The 19,734-nt window shown below is 41.5% G+C and overlaps 1 protein-coding gene across 1 annotated transcript in view; it reads left to right on the top strand.

Annotated features, from left to right (window-relative positions):
* Positions 1 to 18,619, top strand: part of suclg2 (succinate-CoA ligase GDP-forming subunit beta) — a 113,173-nt gene extending 94,554 nt beyond the window's left edge. Inside the window, exons 10-11 of the mRNA XM_081607364.1 lie at positions 7,173 to 7,293; positions 17,661 to 18,619. Coding sequence (XP_081463490.1) covers positions 7,173 to 7,293; positions 17,661 to 17,773 — 234 coding nt within the window. The 3' untranslated portion in view covers positions 17,774 to 18,619. The remainder of the gene's footprint in view (positions 1 to 7,172; positions 7,294 to 17,660) is intronic.
* Positions 18,620 to 19,734: the final 1,115 nt, after the last annotated feature.

The raw sequence follows: 19,734 nt of genomic DNA, 5'->3' as shown, positions 1-19,734 counted from the left end.
TCATGTTCATGACAGGTGTTATGTCATGTTTATGACAGTGTCATGTCAGTCTTATTCACCCCCCTTCAAATAAAGTGTTACCAATTATTGTATTTAAACAGTTCAGATGTCCAAAAACTGCTAAAAAAAAAATTAGAAATTTGAGTTTACAAGTATGAAATTGTGAAATAATAAACCTGTAATTCCTGTGTGTCAGTCAGACAGCTATCCAGGTACCAGTTTGTGGATTTTTTTTTATTTTTATTTTTTATCTTTTAGTGAAACTTCAGACACGACATGTTTGTCAAAAGTGTCCGCTGCCAGTGACACGGCCAATCTTTGACACAACGCACAGTCTGTCTCTCTGCAGTCCCAAGAAGAGACTGTCATGCTTCAACAGGCCGGATAATTATTTCCCTCTTATCCTCCTTTGGCAGGCCAATCCTAGCCTTCAATGGAAGGCAATGGCTGCACCACTTCCCATCACTTCTCCCCGTTCCTTTTCTTCGCCATCTCTCTTCTCCCATCTGTTTCACTTCACCTCACTCTTTGACTTCAACACCCTCTGTTCCCTCGTCTTGTCTTTATATCACTCTCTTCTTCTTGATTTGTAGCCTCAATAAGAATAGATTTGATCTGGCAAAAAACGTTCTTGTTGTGACGGAACCGAGCCTCAACGAATTAGATTCCCATTTATAGATCTGTCTTTCATTGAGAGCATGGCTTTATTGGCACTCTTGCACAATAGACAAATTGGTTGCTCTACTGCCAAAATGAAGAGCCAGTTCAAACTGGGCATTGTTTTAATGAATTAAACAAGTTTAGCACAGTTTTGTCTGAGTGTTGTGTTGTGGCTGAGCTGTATTTTGTGTTTCCAAACACCATAGATAGTTTTTTTTTTTTTTGCTTTTTAAAGTTTTGGTATCTTTTTTCATCTACATATACACTTGCTAACCTCTTTATCAGGTACACCTTCTGGAGTTGTCAAAACAAATGGCAAATTAGACAATCAGTTCATTGACTTTGTGCAGTTGACACATGTTGTCATGACAACCTGCAGAAGTCAAATCCAGTGGTGGGATGGGTAAAAAAAAAGAGATTTAAGTAACTTAAACTTGGCATGGTTGTGGGAATCACTGGCATCGGACACTTGTCTGAGTATTTTCTAAACTGCTTTATTGTCTTAAGATCATAATACGATGAAAGAAGCTTAGACAATGAAAGCAGTACTAACAGCAAGGGCCTTTTGTGGAGCATTGACTGCAACTTCTGCAGAGAAGTCTGGATGTGCCGTCCGAACCAGGAGTGACATCTTTCAAAATTTCAGAATGCCAAGAAACACTTTTGACTTAACTTGTCAGCGCCACTCCTTAAAACTGTCTCGACAGAACACTCACCTCTGATTATGTAAAGAAATGCCACTTGACGGATCAGGCTGCTGACATTTCGAAAACTACCAGATACATGTCCGATTTAGTACCACATATGGAAGTGGCACAAGTCGGGTGGTTTTTAGTTGAAAGATTGGAATTGGGCCATTCAGACCGCCGTGAAGATTTAGGGATTTAGTTGCATTTACCTGCTGTGTGAACGTAGCCTGTCCTCCAAGAATGAAGGCTCTCCTGAAGGCAATAGTGTGTAAAATGCAGTGCTAGCAAAGTGTAACGTTTTGTAAAGTTGATAGTTACTTAGAACAGTGACTTTAATTATAGCCTGAATAACTACATAGAGGCCATTTGCACTGTTGCAACAAACTAGTTTATGGAGCTAAACAAAAAGGAGAAAAATAAAACTAAAGACGACAGATCACAGATGAGATATATCTCTTCTTTGATGAAGTGGCAACACATCCTAATCCTCTGCAGTCTAACGTACCACTCATGTCCTAATTCAGAGGTTTCAAAAAATATTAATACCTCTAGCAAACGTGCCCTTTTAAATCTCTTCACAAAACCACACCTGTTTTTTCAAACCAAAATCTGTAATTAACGGCCGCCATGAGATTGGAAAGCTTGCATGCTAACCTCTGCCCTCGGGGCTGAGCATTGGACCCGCGACAGATCATAGAGAAATAAACAAGGCCTGCCAAAGCAGGCGGCGACTGTACAGGCTGTCTCCAGCAGATAAGACGGAACAATAGCCCTTAATAGGCCACAGAGAGACACACATGTACCCATCTTCAGTGCTGTCTTTTCCTCCTTCTATCAGCTTCCTGCTAACAAAGAGAGCAGGGCGCTTTTCCTTGTCTCTCCTGCAGAGAGATTAGCGACACTTAACAGGAATACGGGCATGGAAATGTGTATTTTCGTGATAATTCAGGAACACAGGAACTCGTGAAGGAGCCTTGTAGAAAGAGACAATGCCTGTATTGTCCCCTGAGTGAGAGTCTGGAGGAGAAAAAGCAAAAACCTGTTTGTTTGCTGCTCGCAGCATCAATTTTATCAAGACTTTCTTTGCCGTGCGGCGTTACTTTCCAATGCACATTTGAGACAACGCAGACGGCAGCTGACGTTCAGTTATGAGACGAGTCCAACGCAAGATGCGTCGCAGACACATCTCACGAAAGCGCCCAGACAGGAGGATAGATTCACATGAGCATGTCAAATTGTTTGGGCTACATTTCTTTCTTGGCCTAAATGCAGTTAGTGGGGCGTATAAAAGCAGGCAGAAAAGCTTGTTTCTCTGGTGAAGGCCCTTTTTTTTTTCTTACTCGGCGCAAAAGAAACCTTGGCATGGCATTGGAACGCCAGCAGCGGTGATCTAATTCTGCAAAATTTGAATCATTTCACCAGAACCCAGGTAAAAAAAAAGAAGAAAAAAAGGAGCACATTTTAAAGCCAGGAGCTCATTCTGCGAGTGAAAGAAAGCACAAAGATCTGCTGAAAAAGAGTGAGCTGGCACATTATACTGTACCTGATGCCTTTATGCCGAGCTCTGATGAAAGGAACCTACCCCGCTGCCAGCTTAGCTCACCTTAAATGAACGCCTTTAAGGAAAAGACTGTTCTTCTGTAACGGGGAGGTAAAATGCGCTGGAGTGGTATTTGGAAGGCTTTTTCTGGCGGATTGAAGTGTGCAGTGCTGTTTCATAGCATGAAGCTGGATTTCAGAGGCATAGAGAACCTACATGGAAGAGAGAAATGTGAGATTTTGATTGCGGGAGATGAGAAATCGGCTCTAAATTTGGCTCCTATTGCCTTGACCATGTTATTATTGAATCGTTTTAACCCCCATATAACACTACTGGGGCTAAATGGATATACACAGAAGATTATAAATGCAAGCTTGTATTTTGTTGCATCTCTTCTTGGACTAGGCGCAAGTGGGAGACCAGTTTTTTCTAATCAAATATCCGCTTCTTTGTAGACATCTCTCTCCGTCCGCAGGGAGAATAATGTAACTTGGCTTGTACCTTCTTGTAAACCGAAGACAGGGTGGAAAAATAAAACAAACTTACAGCAAAGTACAACTTGCTCTTCCCTACATCCATATTTCTATAGACTGCATTTACGTTTGTGCCAAGAAGCATAAATCATGTCCTATGTATCATTAATATACATTGTTGTCAATGGGAGACGCATGAATGGAAGAAATATGGTGCTTCCCAATAGAGACAGAGTTGAAAAATGGGCTGTAGATATGGTGAGAATAGAACTGCTGCTCATTTGGCTGCATATGGTGTCTAAATCTCTACTGCCCCCTAGTGGGGCAGCTTGTAATGGCCCAGCTCTACGTTACATTGTGTGCTTTATGTATTTTTTTAAGTTATATCCTATATTGTGTCATGTCTATAAAATGAACATTTGTCTGTTTTTTTTTTTTCAAAGATTCATTCATGAAAAGCCTGCAAACCGAATGGTCTGTTAAATTGTTTAATTCTGTGCATTTGTGTAAGAAATACCGCCCACATTTATTATCACAGTTTGATGAACATGTAATTTGGGAAAATGCACTTTTACTTCAGGTGGTTAAGTTAGAAGTCAATTATATACACTCAACTATTTGTTGTAACCAGAAGATTTTATGTATTTTAATATGATTTTAGGTGTTAAACATACACACAGTAGAACACTGTTGCAAATTGGGAGAAAATAATCTGGTTTCTATATGTTTTGATGAACAGAAATCTAAAAAGTGTGTCAAATATTGTGTTATCAGTGATATTTCAATTGGTTTGTAGGTCTGAAACCAATTGAAGAGCACAGATTGGGGATCTGTGCTCACAGCTGCTGTGCTCTCCAATACGGCATCAGGCATGAGTTTAGGATTTAGGTTTCTACCAGCATTAACTCTCACCAAACATCCTCAAAGTATGATCCTGCCACCACCATGTTTCAAGGTGTTCAAGACACTTTTTTGAATGAATATCTAGATGTTCATTTATAATTTCGTTTACACAGAGCACCTTCTTCCTGTGTGCCCTACGTGGCTTGTAGGTGAACTGCAAAAGTTTTTTGGCGATTTTATTACCTTAAGCAGTTCTGTGTTTTGAGAAGTCTAAATTATAAGCATCCGAGGGGAGAATGCTAATTTCAGTCTTTAGGGATTTGACTTGGACTCTGAAAATATCACTTGCTTTGAAGTTAGAGAGGACTGATATCTTTAACTCATGGATTTATCTTTAGCATTTTGAACTCCAAAGAAATCAAATCGCTGGGAATATGAGACTTGGATGCTTCACTAAAATAAAAAAAAATAAAAAACAAGGTGAGTGGTTAGATTATTTTCCATAAACTCGTACGCCTTGCTTTTTGGTTCCGATGATGTCAAAAGTATTTTGCAAAAATGTGCAATTCTTTGCTTTTATTTAGTCTATTATTTCAACATATTTTCTCAGAATTTCTTCATCGTGCATCGAAACATTTGAGTCATGTTTTTTTGTGATTGAAGGCTGCCATTAGCCTGCCTTTTCACCCCTGTTTTTATTCATCCCTAGTTGCATCCACACATTAGAAATTCAGTAATAAAAAATAAAAAAACAAAGCACTACAGCTTCTTCAGACAGTAGCGAGAGTCTTTTTGGTATTTCCCCACCTCAGAGTTACTTTCTGAGCTCTCTCTGGGTCTCGTGTCATCCTCCGCCGTCTCATAAGGAGATGCTCATTTGGATAGCATGTCGAGGACAATGCCACGGCTGTCGCTCTGATAGCAATCCAAGTCCTTGATCTTCTCCCCCCCGTAAACATCATTACCGCATGCTGGAAACATACACATTCACAACAGGCAGGCACACGGGCGCACACCCCCACAAGCTGCTCAGCCAAATCGGCGCTAACAGATTAGCAGTGATTATAAACAAACACGGAGGATTAATCCTGTGTGCTCTAAGTCTACTTTTCCACTGAGCTAGCCAGGGTAATTACCAAGTGCTAGACTGTTAGTGTAATCGCACACATACACACTCCGGCTGCTTGTGTTTCTGTGCTCGCTGATATCAGTCTCAGCTGCTCACTTCATGAGAAACTTTAAGATCCCTTCACCGTAAGAACACCAGAGACGGCAAAAGTAAACACACGGCAGACGGCGAGATCGCTTGGCACAACTTGCTGTTTGAAATTCAGAAGGTTTGTCCGACCATGTCCATATCCATGTCGTAGAAGTCATGGTTGGCAACAAAAATGAAATCAACTTCTAGATTTGCTGACCACAAGTCCTGCTAATTATGGGTTTGTCTTACATTTGTGGTGACTTGGTTTTGACAGCTATATTTCACATCATCATTGGGTATATTCTTCCTATATTTTCTCTCATTTTGAGGCAGGATCTTGAAAAGTCTTGAATTAAACACCTTCAGTGGTAGGCCACACAAAGTTTAACACACAGTGGTGATCAAAATATTAATTAGCCTGGGTTCTCGGTACCACGTGTAGCCTCCTCTGACATTGTTCAGGAGGTACTTCATTTTCTTACATTGTAAAATTTGCTTTTCTTCTTGGCTAGAGAAACTGTCCTGCCCCGTGACGTCTCACCAAACCACGGGGCCAGGTTTGTAGACGTCCCACACCCTTTCCATTTTCAGAAGATTGGTCAAACAATTTTCTATATTTTTTTTAACCCATTCCTGCTTTAAACTTCAAGGTATCCTTGGCCTTTGTGGTGCCTTCCTTGACCTTCATCATCCTCTTTGCTCACCAGTGTTCGCCTAAAAAACCTCCATCTGCTGAGACTAAAGTACACACAGGTGGACTATTGACTGTCAAGGGGACTTCTGAATCCAACTGGTTGCACTTTATTTTATTATCTAAGTGTGTGTGTGATTTTTTTTTCCTACTTATATAAAACTTTGGAGCCATTGTTGTGTATCCAGTGCTTGCCATCCCTCGTTTCATCCCCCATGGCAACCCATCATCACTGTTAGAACAGCAGTGGATGTTTAACACACTGCATCGTGTCGCAGTTTTCATTAGCGGCAGCCAGAGTAGCAGTTGACACGGCACTGATTGGCTCACCTTTCACCTGCGTATGCTAATGCCACTCAGTCCACTGTGTGTGGGAAGCTGTGGCTCTCACCGACACAGGGCCAGTTGCTGCTTACCTTAATCGTCAAGATCCTGCTTAGTTGTGTGTCCAGAGCACAAAGTGAAGGGTGTGTATTTATTAGCATTTAATATACAGTTTCTAGCTCGAGGCTTTTAACCTGCTCCCGTGACCTGGCTGTGTGCGGAGGCGCCGTTGCATGTTTGAGATCTCGGTGACACTGAGGTCAGGAGACTGAGGTGAACCTTCACTATTTCTGCTGTAGCCAGTGACAGCTCAACCTGTGTTTTTGTTTTGGGTAATTTTCATGCTAGAACATCCAATCATGTGCTCAATTTTATATCTGAAAAGTGTAAATTTTCAACCAAAATGTCTGAGTTCACACATCTCCAAAACACCAGCGTCAGCATTGATCCACCACCATTTCATAGTAAGAAGATACTTTCCATTATTGGCTTTGTTGACTCCTTTAAGAAATATAACTTTTGATCTCATCCCCAAATTAATAAATTTTAATAGTTTTCTTCAGGCAGCTTGACCATCCACGCAGCCCTTTTTTTTTCTTCAGCAGTTCCTTTTATTTCTGTACATTGGCTAAAAGCTGTTTTATTAAATCCAGACGTTCTTGTCATCCTCTGTTAGTTCACATGTTGTGCATTAACTTGCAAAAACCCTGCGTCGCCGGCTTTCACGCTAAAATATCTCGTCTTTTCACAGGTCGAAGCCATCTTGGTCAACATCTTTGGAGGGATTGTCAACTGTGCCATCATTGCCAACGGCATCACCAAAGCCTGTCGAGAGCTGGAGCTCAAGGTCCCGCTGGTGGTCAGGCTCGAAGGTAAAACAGTAGCTTGTGCGCTGACACGCCAGCGTTTTTCCTCGTGCTCCTACAGAACACGGTTTACACCGCATTGATTTCCCTCTAGCCGATGTTAAAAGCACTTCACCGCAATAGGAGTTTTATATGAATAGGAAATGATGGCGTCTTAGAAAACAAAAAGGAATCCCACAGCCTCCTGTTCTCTGTGTCTCAGGTTTTGACCCGTCTTTAAGATCTGTCATGCAAACAGATGAATTGTTCAGGAGGTTCTGATTCACAGTCCAGAGTGCTTTGCAAAACATATTGATGCCCGTTGAACATATTCCCATTTTATCCCATTACAACTGGGATTTTACGATAGACCAACACAGAATGGTGCATAACTGTAAAGTGACAGGAAATAAAACACTGCTTACAAACTAAAATGTTTGGTATTCATTTCTGTTCAGCCTCCTATTGAACCTCATCAGTTTTTCACATCTGGAGACTGATGTGCTTTGTTCGCAAAATGTCTCCAGCTCAGACTGGCCGTAGCGCCTCTGCTAACAGCAATTTTGAAGTTTTGCCACAGATTCGCAGTTGAATTTTGGTGTGGACTTTGACTAGGCCACTCTAGCACATGTATCTAGCTTCTCTGCAGCCAGCTTTTCTGTTTCTTTTCTGATGATTGTCTCGCTGATGTTGGAATGGTGCGTTCAGAGTGATGTGCAGTAAACAGAGTATTTTGCATGTAAGTAGGCCTGTCGCGATAAACGATAAATCAATTAAACGGACGATAAATGAAACCTATCAACCTCATTTTAATTATCGTGTTTATCGTCTCTTCCGGGCTTTTTTCTTTCTGTTGATGACACTGAATGAAAAAAGGCTCAGCTCCGGTGCTCTCCACTGACCCTCCCTTACTCATTTCCTTGGTGTAATGTCCAGCTCACACTACACGAGTTGTCGGCCCATATAACCTGAGACCACACCTTAGCCGATAGAAATCCTAGGTTTGATCGGGTTCGTCGTGCCGTGTGGTGTCCAGCCACATGGGCACAAAATAATGGCTACAAGTCCAGTTAACTAATTTTAAAACCAGGCATTAATCAATGCTTTATTAGAATCTACCTGTGGTGCATGTGGCTAGATTCAGCGTAAAGTCCTGACTGAATGAAAATCATTATAATCTATTTATGTCACGTTAACGAAGAGCAGCTGAAAACTTACCAGGTTTATCAACTGCAGTAGCAATTTGGCTCCAACTCCTCCCATTGTCATTTCTATATTATTTGCACGAAATGTTGAATAAACATTGATGGTACCACAAATCATCTCCAATGTCTGCTGGACTTTGTGTTGCACCGTGTCAGCTGTTTGGGATTCCCCTCCGTAATTTCCCCTCAGCGCGGAGCATAATCCGAGCTTTCTGATTGGCTACCTGTCACATTTAGCGTTAAGCACCTAGACGGGGGAAACCCCTGATTTAGATCGGAGAAGCGATCTACCACACACTGCAGGATGATCGGTTAGACCGGCCAACGATCTAAGACTGTCATAAGGGGAAAATAGGGGCAAAAAATGGTGTCGTGTGAACTATTGTATCAGGTAGTCCGATGTGCCGGTTTTCTCTATTTAAATCTAGAGATTACTGAAGGGCAATACAGACTTCATAATCTGCACTCTTTTGGTTGCTTGCAGTATTTATTTCCACTTTGGCTCTATGTTGTTTAGTTTTTATTCAAGTACGCTTTTTGTTAATGGAGACTGAGAATCCATTTTATTTTTGTTTTTGGTTGTTTTATTTAGTTTATCAGTTCCAGTGTTATGGGTCCTTTTGAAAATAAAGTGCATCTATCAGGAAATTACATGTATTATTAGTCATTTCCATTAAATCAGTGTCAAAAGGTCTTGAAACAATATTATTGTTTATCGCAATAATTTCTTAGACAATTAATTGTCCAGCAAAATTTGTTATCGTGACAGACCTACATGTAAGCCACATGTTTGCTCCACATGTTTGCTGCATTTGGAGCCTTTGTTGTGTACATGGCGCTTGGCCCCGCTCCCCCATTGCGGCCCGTCGTCGTTGTTAGAATAGCGAAGCATTTTTCACACGCATCACATTCTGTTGCGTGTTTCATTAGCGGCAGCCAGAGTAGCAGTTGACACGGCACTGATTGGCTCACCTTTCACCTGCGTATGCTAATGCCACTCAGTCCACTGTGTGTGGGAAGCTGTGGCTCTCACCGACACGGGGCCAGTTGCTGCTTACCTTAATTGTCAAGATCCTGCTTAGTCGTGTGTCCAGAGCACAAAGTGAAGGGTGTGTATTTATTAGCATTTAATATACAGTTTCTAGCTCAAGGCTTTTAACCTGCTCCCGTGACCTGGCTGTGTGCGGAGGCGCAGTAGCCGGTAATGGACAGCTAGCTGTAGCACGGCGGTCAACGCGCACGTTTTTTTCACATCTGCACATTTTTGCTCTCAGTCACGTAAGGGACTTAGATGAAGTATAATGAAATAAAATCGTAACTGCGTTTTAACTTTAAAGCCAAACGGAGGGGAAAGAAGCTCTGCTGGAACATCCCTCCGTGTATTTTAAAACCGGCTGATTAAGCACACGGTCGAAACATCCAGTTCTTTTAAATTGTTACCGGAGAGGAAGGGCCCAGAAGCGCCACGTTAGGCTGCAGTTGAAGTAACCAAATTAGCAATTAAAATTGCCTCTCAGTAAGTTGAAGCATTTCTCACATTAGGGCTGCGTAACTCAGCCCGACTCGCAAACGTGGCAGAAGGTCAGCCTCCGTCTGACGCTCCCGACCAGTGCTCTCCTGGCCTGGGCCTAATCCAGGCTTTAGTCGTGGGTCATTACATCGCGGGCTTCAGCGTTGCAGAGAGGATTGGTTCGGAATCAATCAGCTCAGCTCGCTCGGCCGGATGCCGGGCGGCAAGGACGGCCTGGCGCTCTTCAACGGGATCAGAATGGATTAACGGGCGCACTTTTAATTGGAAAGGCTCTTTTTAAAAGACGGCGCTTGATTGCACATGCGGAGAGTTATGTATTCCCAGATGTAGAGGAGAGGTGCCATGTGGTCAGGGTGCTATTAGGGATGTATTAATGTTTGTGGGGGAAGGGGGATGGCTGTAATCTTGTCATTTTATATTCGTCTAACAGATTCAGCTCAGTGGGGAAAAAAAACAGAAAATATTTACGCATGTGTGGTGAAAAATATTGAAGGTATAAATAGGAGGGAGCTACTTGAGAAAGTGCAGCACTGCCCTCTTTGGCTACAGCAGGAAAATGGACTCATTGCACTGTGAGCATACTGTCTGCTCGACTTGAAGGGACACTTTTCCCTTTAAGTAGTCCTCAGGGTCCAGGGGGGAGAAAGAGTTGACTGCGTTCTCCAACCTATTGACTCACTGAGCCGTTCTTTAGGAGAGCAGAGGTTTGATTTTTGCTTAAAGGTGTCATATTGTTTATTTAAGAAGAGATTTTGGAGCCTAATCAGGTTAAAACGGGACCTTCGGTAGAATCCGAGCCATTATTCTTTAAATGGCCGTTCTGCACAGAGTGTACCAACAGATTCGGCAAATGCAGCTTTCTGCATTTAGATTATCGGAATAAATCCTGTGTCTTAAATACTTTTCTTTTTCTGCTGCTGCTGCTTCTGGCTGACATGTTAGGCTTTTTAGAGTTCACCAAAAACATGATCCCGGAGATTAAACTGCCAGTGTCAAATATGTGGTTTAAATCCGGCCGACTTAGCCGCGCTACTTCTTAAACAGCGGTCTAGACAGTTTAAAAGACATGAAAACTTAAATTAATGGCTGGCTAGCACTTCAAAGGAAGAAGTTGCTGCAGCATTGAGGAGCCCCCTGCTCTGCCTTCAAATGAGAGGCATTTGATGTTGGACACATGAGGGCAGAGGCAGTTCTTCATCCTGGAACGTAAAGGGAATACTCCAACTGCTGTGAGATACAGCAATCATATTCAGAGTCAAAGAATGTAACTCTGATATGAAGGAACTGTCTTTTTTGCATAAAGATTAGAGCATGGAAACAGCTACTCTCTTACTGTTAGACTGCTGGGGCTCTGTTGGTTATTATTTCATTAAGTGTTTATTCTTTCTAAAATTGTAAAAAAAAATATATATATATATTTTTTTATGATGGGCATGCTTTATGAAGTTGAGTTTCTTGTTGTAAAATGTTCGTTTGAAGCGCCACTCGAGTCAACCGAAGGTTTTCCAAGTAATACTGCAGACATTTTTTTTTAAATCGCACGACCTGACTTGGACTTTTTCGGTTTGCTGTTTTACATCATAGAACAGGAAAAAAAGACCTACGTTTTAAAATAGTTTTTTTTATTATCTGCTAACTTTTTTTGTCTCTCTTAAGTGGGAATTTTTGACATGTGAACTAGCTCCCAGAAGCTAGTTTAGCAGTTAGCCTGGTTGCAGAGAAAATTCGCTGGGAAAATTGCACTTTCCCTGTAAATGACACATGAATTCTGTAAGTTGAAGTTAAAATAAGTAGACATGTTAAAGCAGTTTGACTAGAAATATGCTAAAAAAGTTTAATCATAAGCATAGATAAAAATATAAGCTGATGTATCAGATAAATTACAAATCTGAGGAGGGACAACTTTTAAGCTGGAGAAGAGGAAGAGGTTCCAGTGAAATCGGTAGGTGTCTTAGCAGAGCTCTGTAGCTCAGCTATAAATAGTATTAATAAAGATGCTTTGTTGTCTGCGAGCGGCTCATGTTCACAAACACAGAGAGTCATATCAAGGGCTTTTACAATGGCAAAAAAAAAAAAGAAATCTGAATCGTTATTTTATAAAAACGGTAAAAGATGTTAAAAAGCTGCCGCGCTTGGTAATAAGCCAGTGACTGGTGACCTTTTGTCAGATTTAAATGGTGTTTCTTGCTGAAAGGAATGATCAGGTAGTTAACCTTCAAGGAGCACTATTATCTCAAAGCTTCCCCATGCATTTCTATGAAAAAATAAGTTTTAGCAAAAGTTAGCTGTTTGAAAAAATATGAAAAAAAAGTTAATACACTGGATTAGAGATTATATCTGATGAAAGAAATATAATTTAATAATCTGAATGTCCGAAATGGCGCAAAGGATGCATGAGGAAATGTCGACCAAAAGGTTTAGTTGGGTTTAGTATTATCCAGAGACCGAAGCTCCAAATTCAAAGGTGCATTGAACACAACATCAGGAGCCACTTGATGGTTCACTGTTGTCCACTTTTGCTACTCTTTCCCACCAGTGGCCCTAGCATCACCGTTTGAGAATCACAGACTTGGATTAAGCCATTAATTTGATTGAGAACGGATTAACCGGAGGATGATAAAGACCCACTAAGTGTTCCTTGTTTCCTTGTTTCTACTGCCAACATCCTCACAAAAACCAAAGAAAAGAAATAATCTCGACTTGCCTTTCTGTCTGCACCGAGGCACTTCAGATACATGTATGAAACTGACCCAACTTTTTTCATGCTTGTCAGAGAGATGAGTTTCCCCAACAGATGTCGGCGTGCTAAGACAGAGTTAGTCACAGTTTTATGTTCGGTGGCATCAATTGAAGTTCTCCTGTGCAGAAACTGGCACGGTCCCTGGCCTTATTACGCTCTTTAAAAGTTGGCCCGTAATTAACTCATGGATCAAAGTGACATTCTCTCAATTGTCGCGAGTGAGCTTCCTAATTGGAGGAGAGCTCCAAAAGAAACGAGTTGTAAAGTGGCACTGTATCACACAGCTAAATACTGACTGCAGACCTGGCTTGGTTTGTTGCCGGCTCATATCAAATCAGAGTATGAAGAGTTTAAAAAAAAAAAGAAAAACACGGTTGAAGCTTTGAATTTATGTAGTTTAATGTTCTAAATTAAATTCCTTTAGCATTGGAGTCTGAGCATTCCCATTTATATTGGCAGTTAGAGGTAGATCTCGGTTAATTACATCAGTAATGATGAGATATGGTTTAAAAAAGTATAACTCGCATTTTATGCAAGATATATGCAAGATACCCTTACAGGTACCAGGTATCGTTAAAAGGAAGATGAGAGAGAGATGCACAAACAATGGGGACGAGTTATTATATCATAAGAAGTACATAAACTGTGTAGTACACTGCCATGCTTTTTAGTAGGCTGATGTTTTTCACCTGGTTGCGATCCAAACAACCGGAGCGAGACCCGCTTTTTAAGTTGGTCCCGGTCCGCTTCCACACAAACTTCTGGTGTGAATACAAACCGGCCCCAATGCAAACCAGCTACAGGAAATATACTTGTTTTTTTTTTGACTTTGCTGAACATTATAGTAAAAATAAGCCCTTCGGTGTTGCTAACTCCACTGCTGCCCGTACTGGTTGTACTGGAGTCGCAGCCAATCCGCCCGATTTCTGCTCAGCGATGCTGCTGGCAGCACATTGTGGGTCAGGAGGCACAGAGAGCATCTCGCCTCGTTCAGCTTGCAACAGCTTTTGCCGACGCCGTTCCAAAATTGGAAGCATCCCGTTGCGAAACCTGCGTTTAATGAGCTGCTATTGACAATCAGAACGCTATTGCTGTTGTAGCGACAGCTCAAATACAGCAAGCAGGACTTCCATGTTTGATTTTTTTTTTCCAAGTCTGTGATATATCCCCCTTCTGTCAAACAGGAGCAATGATAATTCTCAAATTATAGTCCACTTGCGAAAAAGTGAAACGTGAAAGTAAACCACACCAAACATTAAGACTTAAAAAAAATAAATAAAATCTATCTTATGTATTATTTTATCTTTCTAAGAAACCGATTTTTTTTTTTAATGAGCTTTGGCTCAAAATCATCCAAATAAATGTCAACTTTTCTCAACAGTATTACTAAGTAAATAAACCTGTGAATGATTGTGTAATTTCTTGAAACATGAACACAGGCATAAAGCTCAGGACTGCATCCTGTCCAGCCTGTCAGCAGGTCTCTAGCAGCACCTAGTGGCTGCAGGTGAGAACTCCCAGGAATAAACATTGATCCCCTCCACTTCCTCCTCCTCCTCCACTCGGTCACTCGCTCTCATCCAGCGGGGCTCCGACTTCGCGGCCGCCGCTGTGAGCCATCAGTGCTCCCTACCGCTCGCAGCGGAACTGCAATCAGCCGTCACGCACACATGTGCAGCAAAACGCGGCACATAAATGCATGACTTTTCCTCCTCTCTCCCGCAGATGTGTCGCTCCCTGCCTGCCTTCACACTTTACACGGGTAGCACAGGTAGCGCAGATGCATCATCGGAACAATGTGGCACGCGCCACTGCTGCTCATAAATATTTACGGTTTGTGGGGGGGAGAGTGGGGTAGAAAATGTTTAAATTATTTCATTCTTTCTCTTTTCTTATTTGTCTTTTTTTTTTTTTTTTTAAGGAAATCTCCTATATGATGTATTTGCAGTGACAGCTTCTCCGCTTGTGTTTTTTTGTCCACTGTTGTTTTTAAGCTTGTTGAATTAATCATCTGGCAGATAAGTCTGACAGCAGAGCATCATAGACCCATCAATCCTAGAGCAGCTCATTGGTCAGTCTGCTGAATGTAAAGTGAGCAGCTCTGCAATATTCCTCTCTCTCTTTCTCTCTCTCTCTCTCTCTCTCTCTCTCTGCGTGTGTGTTTGTGTGAGCGACAGCGTCAGCAATTGAGACACGAGTACACCCGGCCGGGACACCGTCCGCCGCTTGACGAGAAAACGACTCGAGACACCCTATCCCCCGCTCGCGTGTCAGAACAAGGTCTCTTCCTGCTCGCGTTCTAATTAATCACATCGCCGCATTGATTGTTTTGGAGTGTGAGCTCGCGGAAAATGTGTATGGAGTGACTTATACGGCTGGACAAAAGAGGTGAAATATTAGGCGCTAAGTGGCGCTGGTAATAGAATTCCTCATGAAAGGTCTATTGATCAGGGTGGCCGGGCCTCCGGAGGATTCACGTACCGCGCCGTTTTAATTACACGCCAGCCGGGGGGCCAGGGGAGCAGAGGTCAAGCTGGGAGCGCCTGAGCTAGCACAAACCTTCGCCGTAGGTTCGACCAAAACCAGAGCGGCTTAAGCTGCAAGGAGATCAGTTAATCGGGTATTGATCTAGTAAATTAAGTGACAAATGAATGTGAAAATTACACACACAAAAATTTGTTTTTTTTTTCTGTTAAGCACATAAATTAGTTTACTGTCATAGGGTCACTCTGTTACATTATGAAAACCAGTCCCACTGCATGATCATGCTTTGATTTAAAGAACAGCCTCCCCCCTGCATGATGCTGCCACCATCACGTTTCACAGTGGAAATGATCTGTTCATAGTGGTGTTTTTCAAAGTTGGGGCCAGGGCCACTAGGGGGCGCTGGAGGGGATTCAAAAGGATTGGAGAGAAAATGGGGGGGTGAAAAAACCCCGAAATAAAACAAGATTGAATCTAATAAGTGGTTTTTTTATTATCTTAAAATCTAATCTGTTTATCAATAATTATTGTGATAAATATGTTAAAAATAACTAATTGAAATGCTCTTTGCTCATCTTTCCGATTGGCTGATTGTCAAATTTATCAGGTGGGTAAAAACCCTAAGAGCTAAAACCAGAAAACATCAGGCAGCATTTATGCTAAACTGAAATTATTACTGTATAGTGAATGAAATCCCAGGGGGTGAGGGGGAAATACATTCTAAAGGTTGCATTTTTTATTTGACATATTTTCTAGCATTGTCTGTGTGTTTACTAAATGGGGTCCCTGAACAGAAGCTAATGCCTTTTGGAGCGCTGTGGGGAAAAATGGAAACGTTTGGAAACCCCTCTTTTAGAACAGACATTATTTTGTGCGTCACCCAGAAAGTTCAATTTTGGGCTCAGAGTTGCTTCCTCTCCTAAAAGCTCAAGAAGAAGTGTAAATTCCTGTGGAAGGCACCATTTACATGAATTACTGCCAACAAATTGTTTATGATAGTTTCCTGCTGATAAGCATAGAAATCTCCGAATCATTTAAAAGAGTAACGTTCTACTGCTCCACTGAGCCTCACGTAGATGGGATAAGGATCTTATTTGTACTGCTGGAATAGTGTAACACACACCTTTATAAGGGTCTGGTTTGTTACAACAGGAGATCAGCTGATCGAGTAAAGAGCTGTCGATCAGATGAGACTGATTAGATGTAAATAGATGTTTGTTTGTTTTTTCCGTTGTGTGTAGACTCAGTAAATGCCAAGCAAACAGCTGGATCTTCTGGCCTCCTACAGCAGTCACCGGGGCATCACTGCTTCGTTTGACCTTTTGCTCCGTTGCTCTCACTTTACCATTCCCTTCCTCCCCCCCCCCACCCACCCACTCGGTCACCCTCTCTCGCCTCTCCTCCCCACTCTGTGTTGTGACTCCGCTGTCAGCTTCGCGTTTGGCTGAGCGGCGTTCGGCCCAGTCGCCGTGTCACAGCGACTCGGGGATTACCGCGCATCCCCCCAGGAGGTTTCTGGGCTCTTTCTTTCAGGTTCACCGAAGGCTGTGATCAGCGGTGTGTCACCCAGCACCTGCTCTCCCTGACCTCGGCGAAGCCAGGGGAGCATCCATACACACACACACACACACATTGCCGTAACACTGCTCTGGGATCAGCAGGTGAATGTCCTATCATTGACCCATGGAGTGATTCCTTCTGAGGAGCTCTTCCTCTGTTTATCTTCTAAACTCCAGATGTCAGATCAGGTCAAACCTTGTTAAGCAGGATGTCTGCGCATCCTTGAAAAGTCTGAAATTCCTGTTTCTAAAATAAGGCCTTAAAATGTCTTAAATCCACCTTAAAAATGTAAGATGGCCTTAAATTTGTTCATCAAAGTCTTAAATTTTGTTGTTTCATCTTGTGTATTTAGTTTTCTGTCAGGCAAAAAAATTGAGTTGCACACAGACATCTTCACTGCGTCATGTGACTCGAGGTGGTTGAGGCTACTGGTAGCTAGCTGCTAATATACCCCTGTTAGCTAGGTTAGCTTTTTGCATCTATCATGGATAAGAGCAAATTTATTCCCAGTTGGCTGGACAGCTTTCATTTTTCGTCAACCAATATGAGGCTAGATACATTCTGTGCCAAAAAAAAAGAATAAATACTCTTAAGCAAGGCACTATGTGGGTTAAAGCTATAGAGTCATATGCAGTGAGAAGCACAAAAGAGCCACAAGCAGACCCCAGAAGCAGGATAGCAGGATCTTCCAACCATTCTCCATATTTATGTTTTATTCAATTATTATTTTCATTCAAGGTGGCATTAATTAGGTCTTAAAAAGTCTTGAATTTGACTTTTTGAAACCTTCAGATTCTCTGTTCAGAGCCATTTGTCTGAGTAATTCCTATGTTCCCTCTTTTACTGGCGTTTTGCTTGTTTCTCTCTCTGTCAGGCACCAACGTTCACGAAGCTAAGAGGATCCTGACCGAGAGCGGCCTGCCCATCACAGCAGCCGACAACCTGGATGACGCCGCCAAGAAAGCGGTGGCCGCCATCAGGAAATGAGAGCTTCTGGCGACATCTCCACACTTTTGCTCCTGCGTGGCTTCCATCATCACCAGCAGCCTTTTCTATCCACAAACCTCCAGTTTCTCTCATCATCGTCGCTTTTTCTTTTCTTTTTTTCTTTTTTAAAGAGTTCTCATTTCCATATTTGTATACGTTTCAAAAGCATTTTACTGTCATGCTGTATTTTTTGTTTCTGAATGTAACAAATTGGCTGCTTTTAATTACTTTAACCATCATTTCATGTTGATTGGAGAAAATTCCCACCCCTTTTATTTTTTTGGGGACATCTTAGGAGTTTCCAGAACCTTCGACTGAAAGTGGATTGAAGTTTTTCACTTTCATTCCTTTGCATTCCATTTTCCAGTGAAAAGAGACGTGTCTCTCTGGATATTATGGTGTTTATGTTCACTTTTGTAGGGAAAGGAAGACATTTTTGTACTTCTTAAGCATAAAAAAACAACCTGTGAACTCTTCCAATGTAACGTAAGCTAAAGGCGGCAAGACGCTTGGTGCAAACTGTTCACTTCAAGGCTCAGGTTAGCCACAGCGCCTTACCTGTGTCTCAGTTGAGTTCCTGCATCATGTCTTACATTTAAGTGCTAAGTCCATATATTTGTGCCTGAGGTTTGACAGTTGAAAGGTTTGGCTGCTGCCATTACAGCTCAATCATCTCTAATCTTTTTTTTTTTTTTTCTAATCTTTTTTTTTTTTTTTTGTGAAAGGTTGAAACTAGAATGGGGGAAAATATATCATTTTGTAAAATCATGAATGTATATTAACAACTAAAACGAAGCCTGAAAGTTGTACATAATCTAAGAGATTAAAAACGGATATTTCAAATCAGTGACGTGTGTCTTTGGAGGATGACCCCTCTGTGTAAAACAGCCAGCAGACAGAAACGTTGGGAAGGAAACATTATTACTGCTGACTATTTCTTTCTTTTTGTTTTTTTGCCTATTTATTAAAAACAAAAAAAAACATGTTTGCAGAATCTGGTGGAAGTGTCTGTTTGAGAAAAGAGCTCCAGCATTTTGTTCAGTTTTGTCCTTGAGTTCAGACTCTGTTGACTTCAGGAAAGACGGAGCATCCTTCATCATTTGTCTGTGGAGCTTTAAGGTACAGGATGTTTATTTTTATTTTTAAAAAATGTGCAAAAAAAACCCTTAACAAATACATTTTGTTAAGGTTCAACATCAGTTTATACACACTGATTCCATGGGAAAGAAAAAAAATTAATAACTCAGAAGTTGCAACCTGAGTGCAACACAATAAGCTGCTTGTTTGGCATTTCCACTTTATCGCATCAGACGAGCAGAAAGCTTTGCAGAAGAAATATTTAGAAAATGACCGGAGTTCAGAATGAAGCACGCCAATAAAAGTACATCTTTAAAGCTGCAGTGTGCGACTTTTGTAAACAATTTGTCTGTTTTAGGTGTTTGTTAGAAATGTCACTGTTTAGCAACAGAATACCAAGAGACAATCTGTGAAAACTTTCACCTGCTCTGCCTTCTTCCTGCGGTCCTACAGCCATCTGAAGAAATACGCTCGGTCGGAAACAACCAGTCAGAGCCAGGAAGTCTTTCACATAGCAGGTGATTTGAAATGAAACCCGGAGTGCTCGGTAAGTAAACTTAAAATCGGTCTTACAGCAGCACATTGATGCCCAAATCCAACACCAAAATCAATAGTCTTCCATGTCCACCTCATAAGTACCGTTCTACTTCAAAAAGTGTTAATTATGAATCACAAGTTTTCATTTAAAAAATACTCTCAGATGATTCTACAGTAACAAAAGATGGTTGTGTTTCAACTCGTTTTAACTCGTATTTTAGGAATTAATGTGACCACCACTGTAATTTTGTATTTTTAGCAGCAAGTTTCTGCTTAAACGTCTTATAATTTCTACGGAAACTTTTTTTTTTCTGTAAATTTGTCGATTTTATCTGTTGTGTTTGTGG

Source organism: Poecilia reticulata, chromosome 5 (genome assembly GCF_904066995.2).
Source record: "Poecilia reticulata chromosome 5, P_reticulata-male-v2, whole genome shotgun sequence".
NCBI lineage: Eukaryota > Metazoa > Chordata > Actinopteri > Cyprinodontiformes > Poeciliidae > Poecilia > Poecilia reticulata.
The sequence above is the reverse complement of the archived record's forward strand: the minus strand, read 5'-3'. Positions and strand labels throughout refer to the sequence as shown.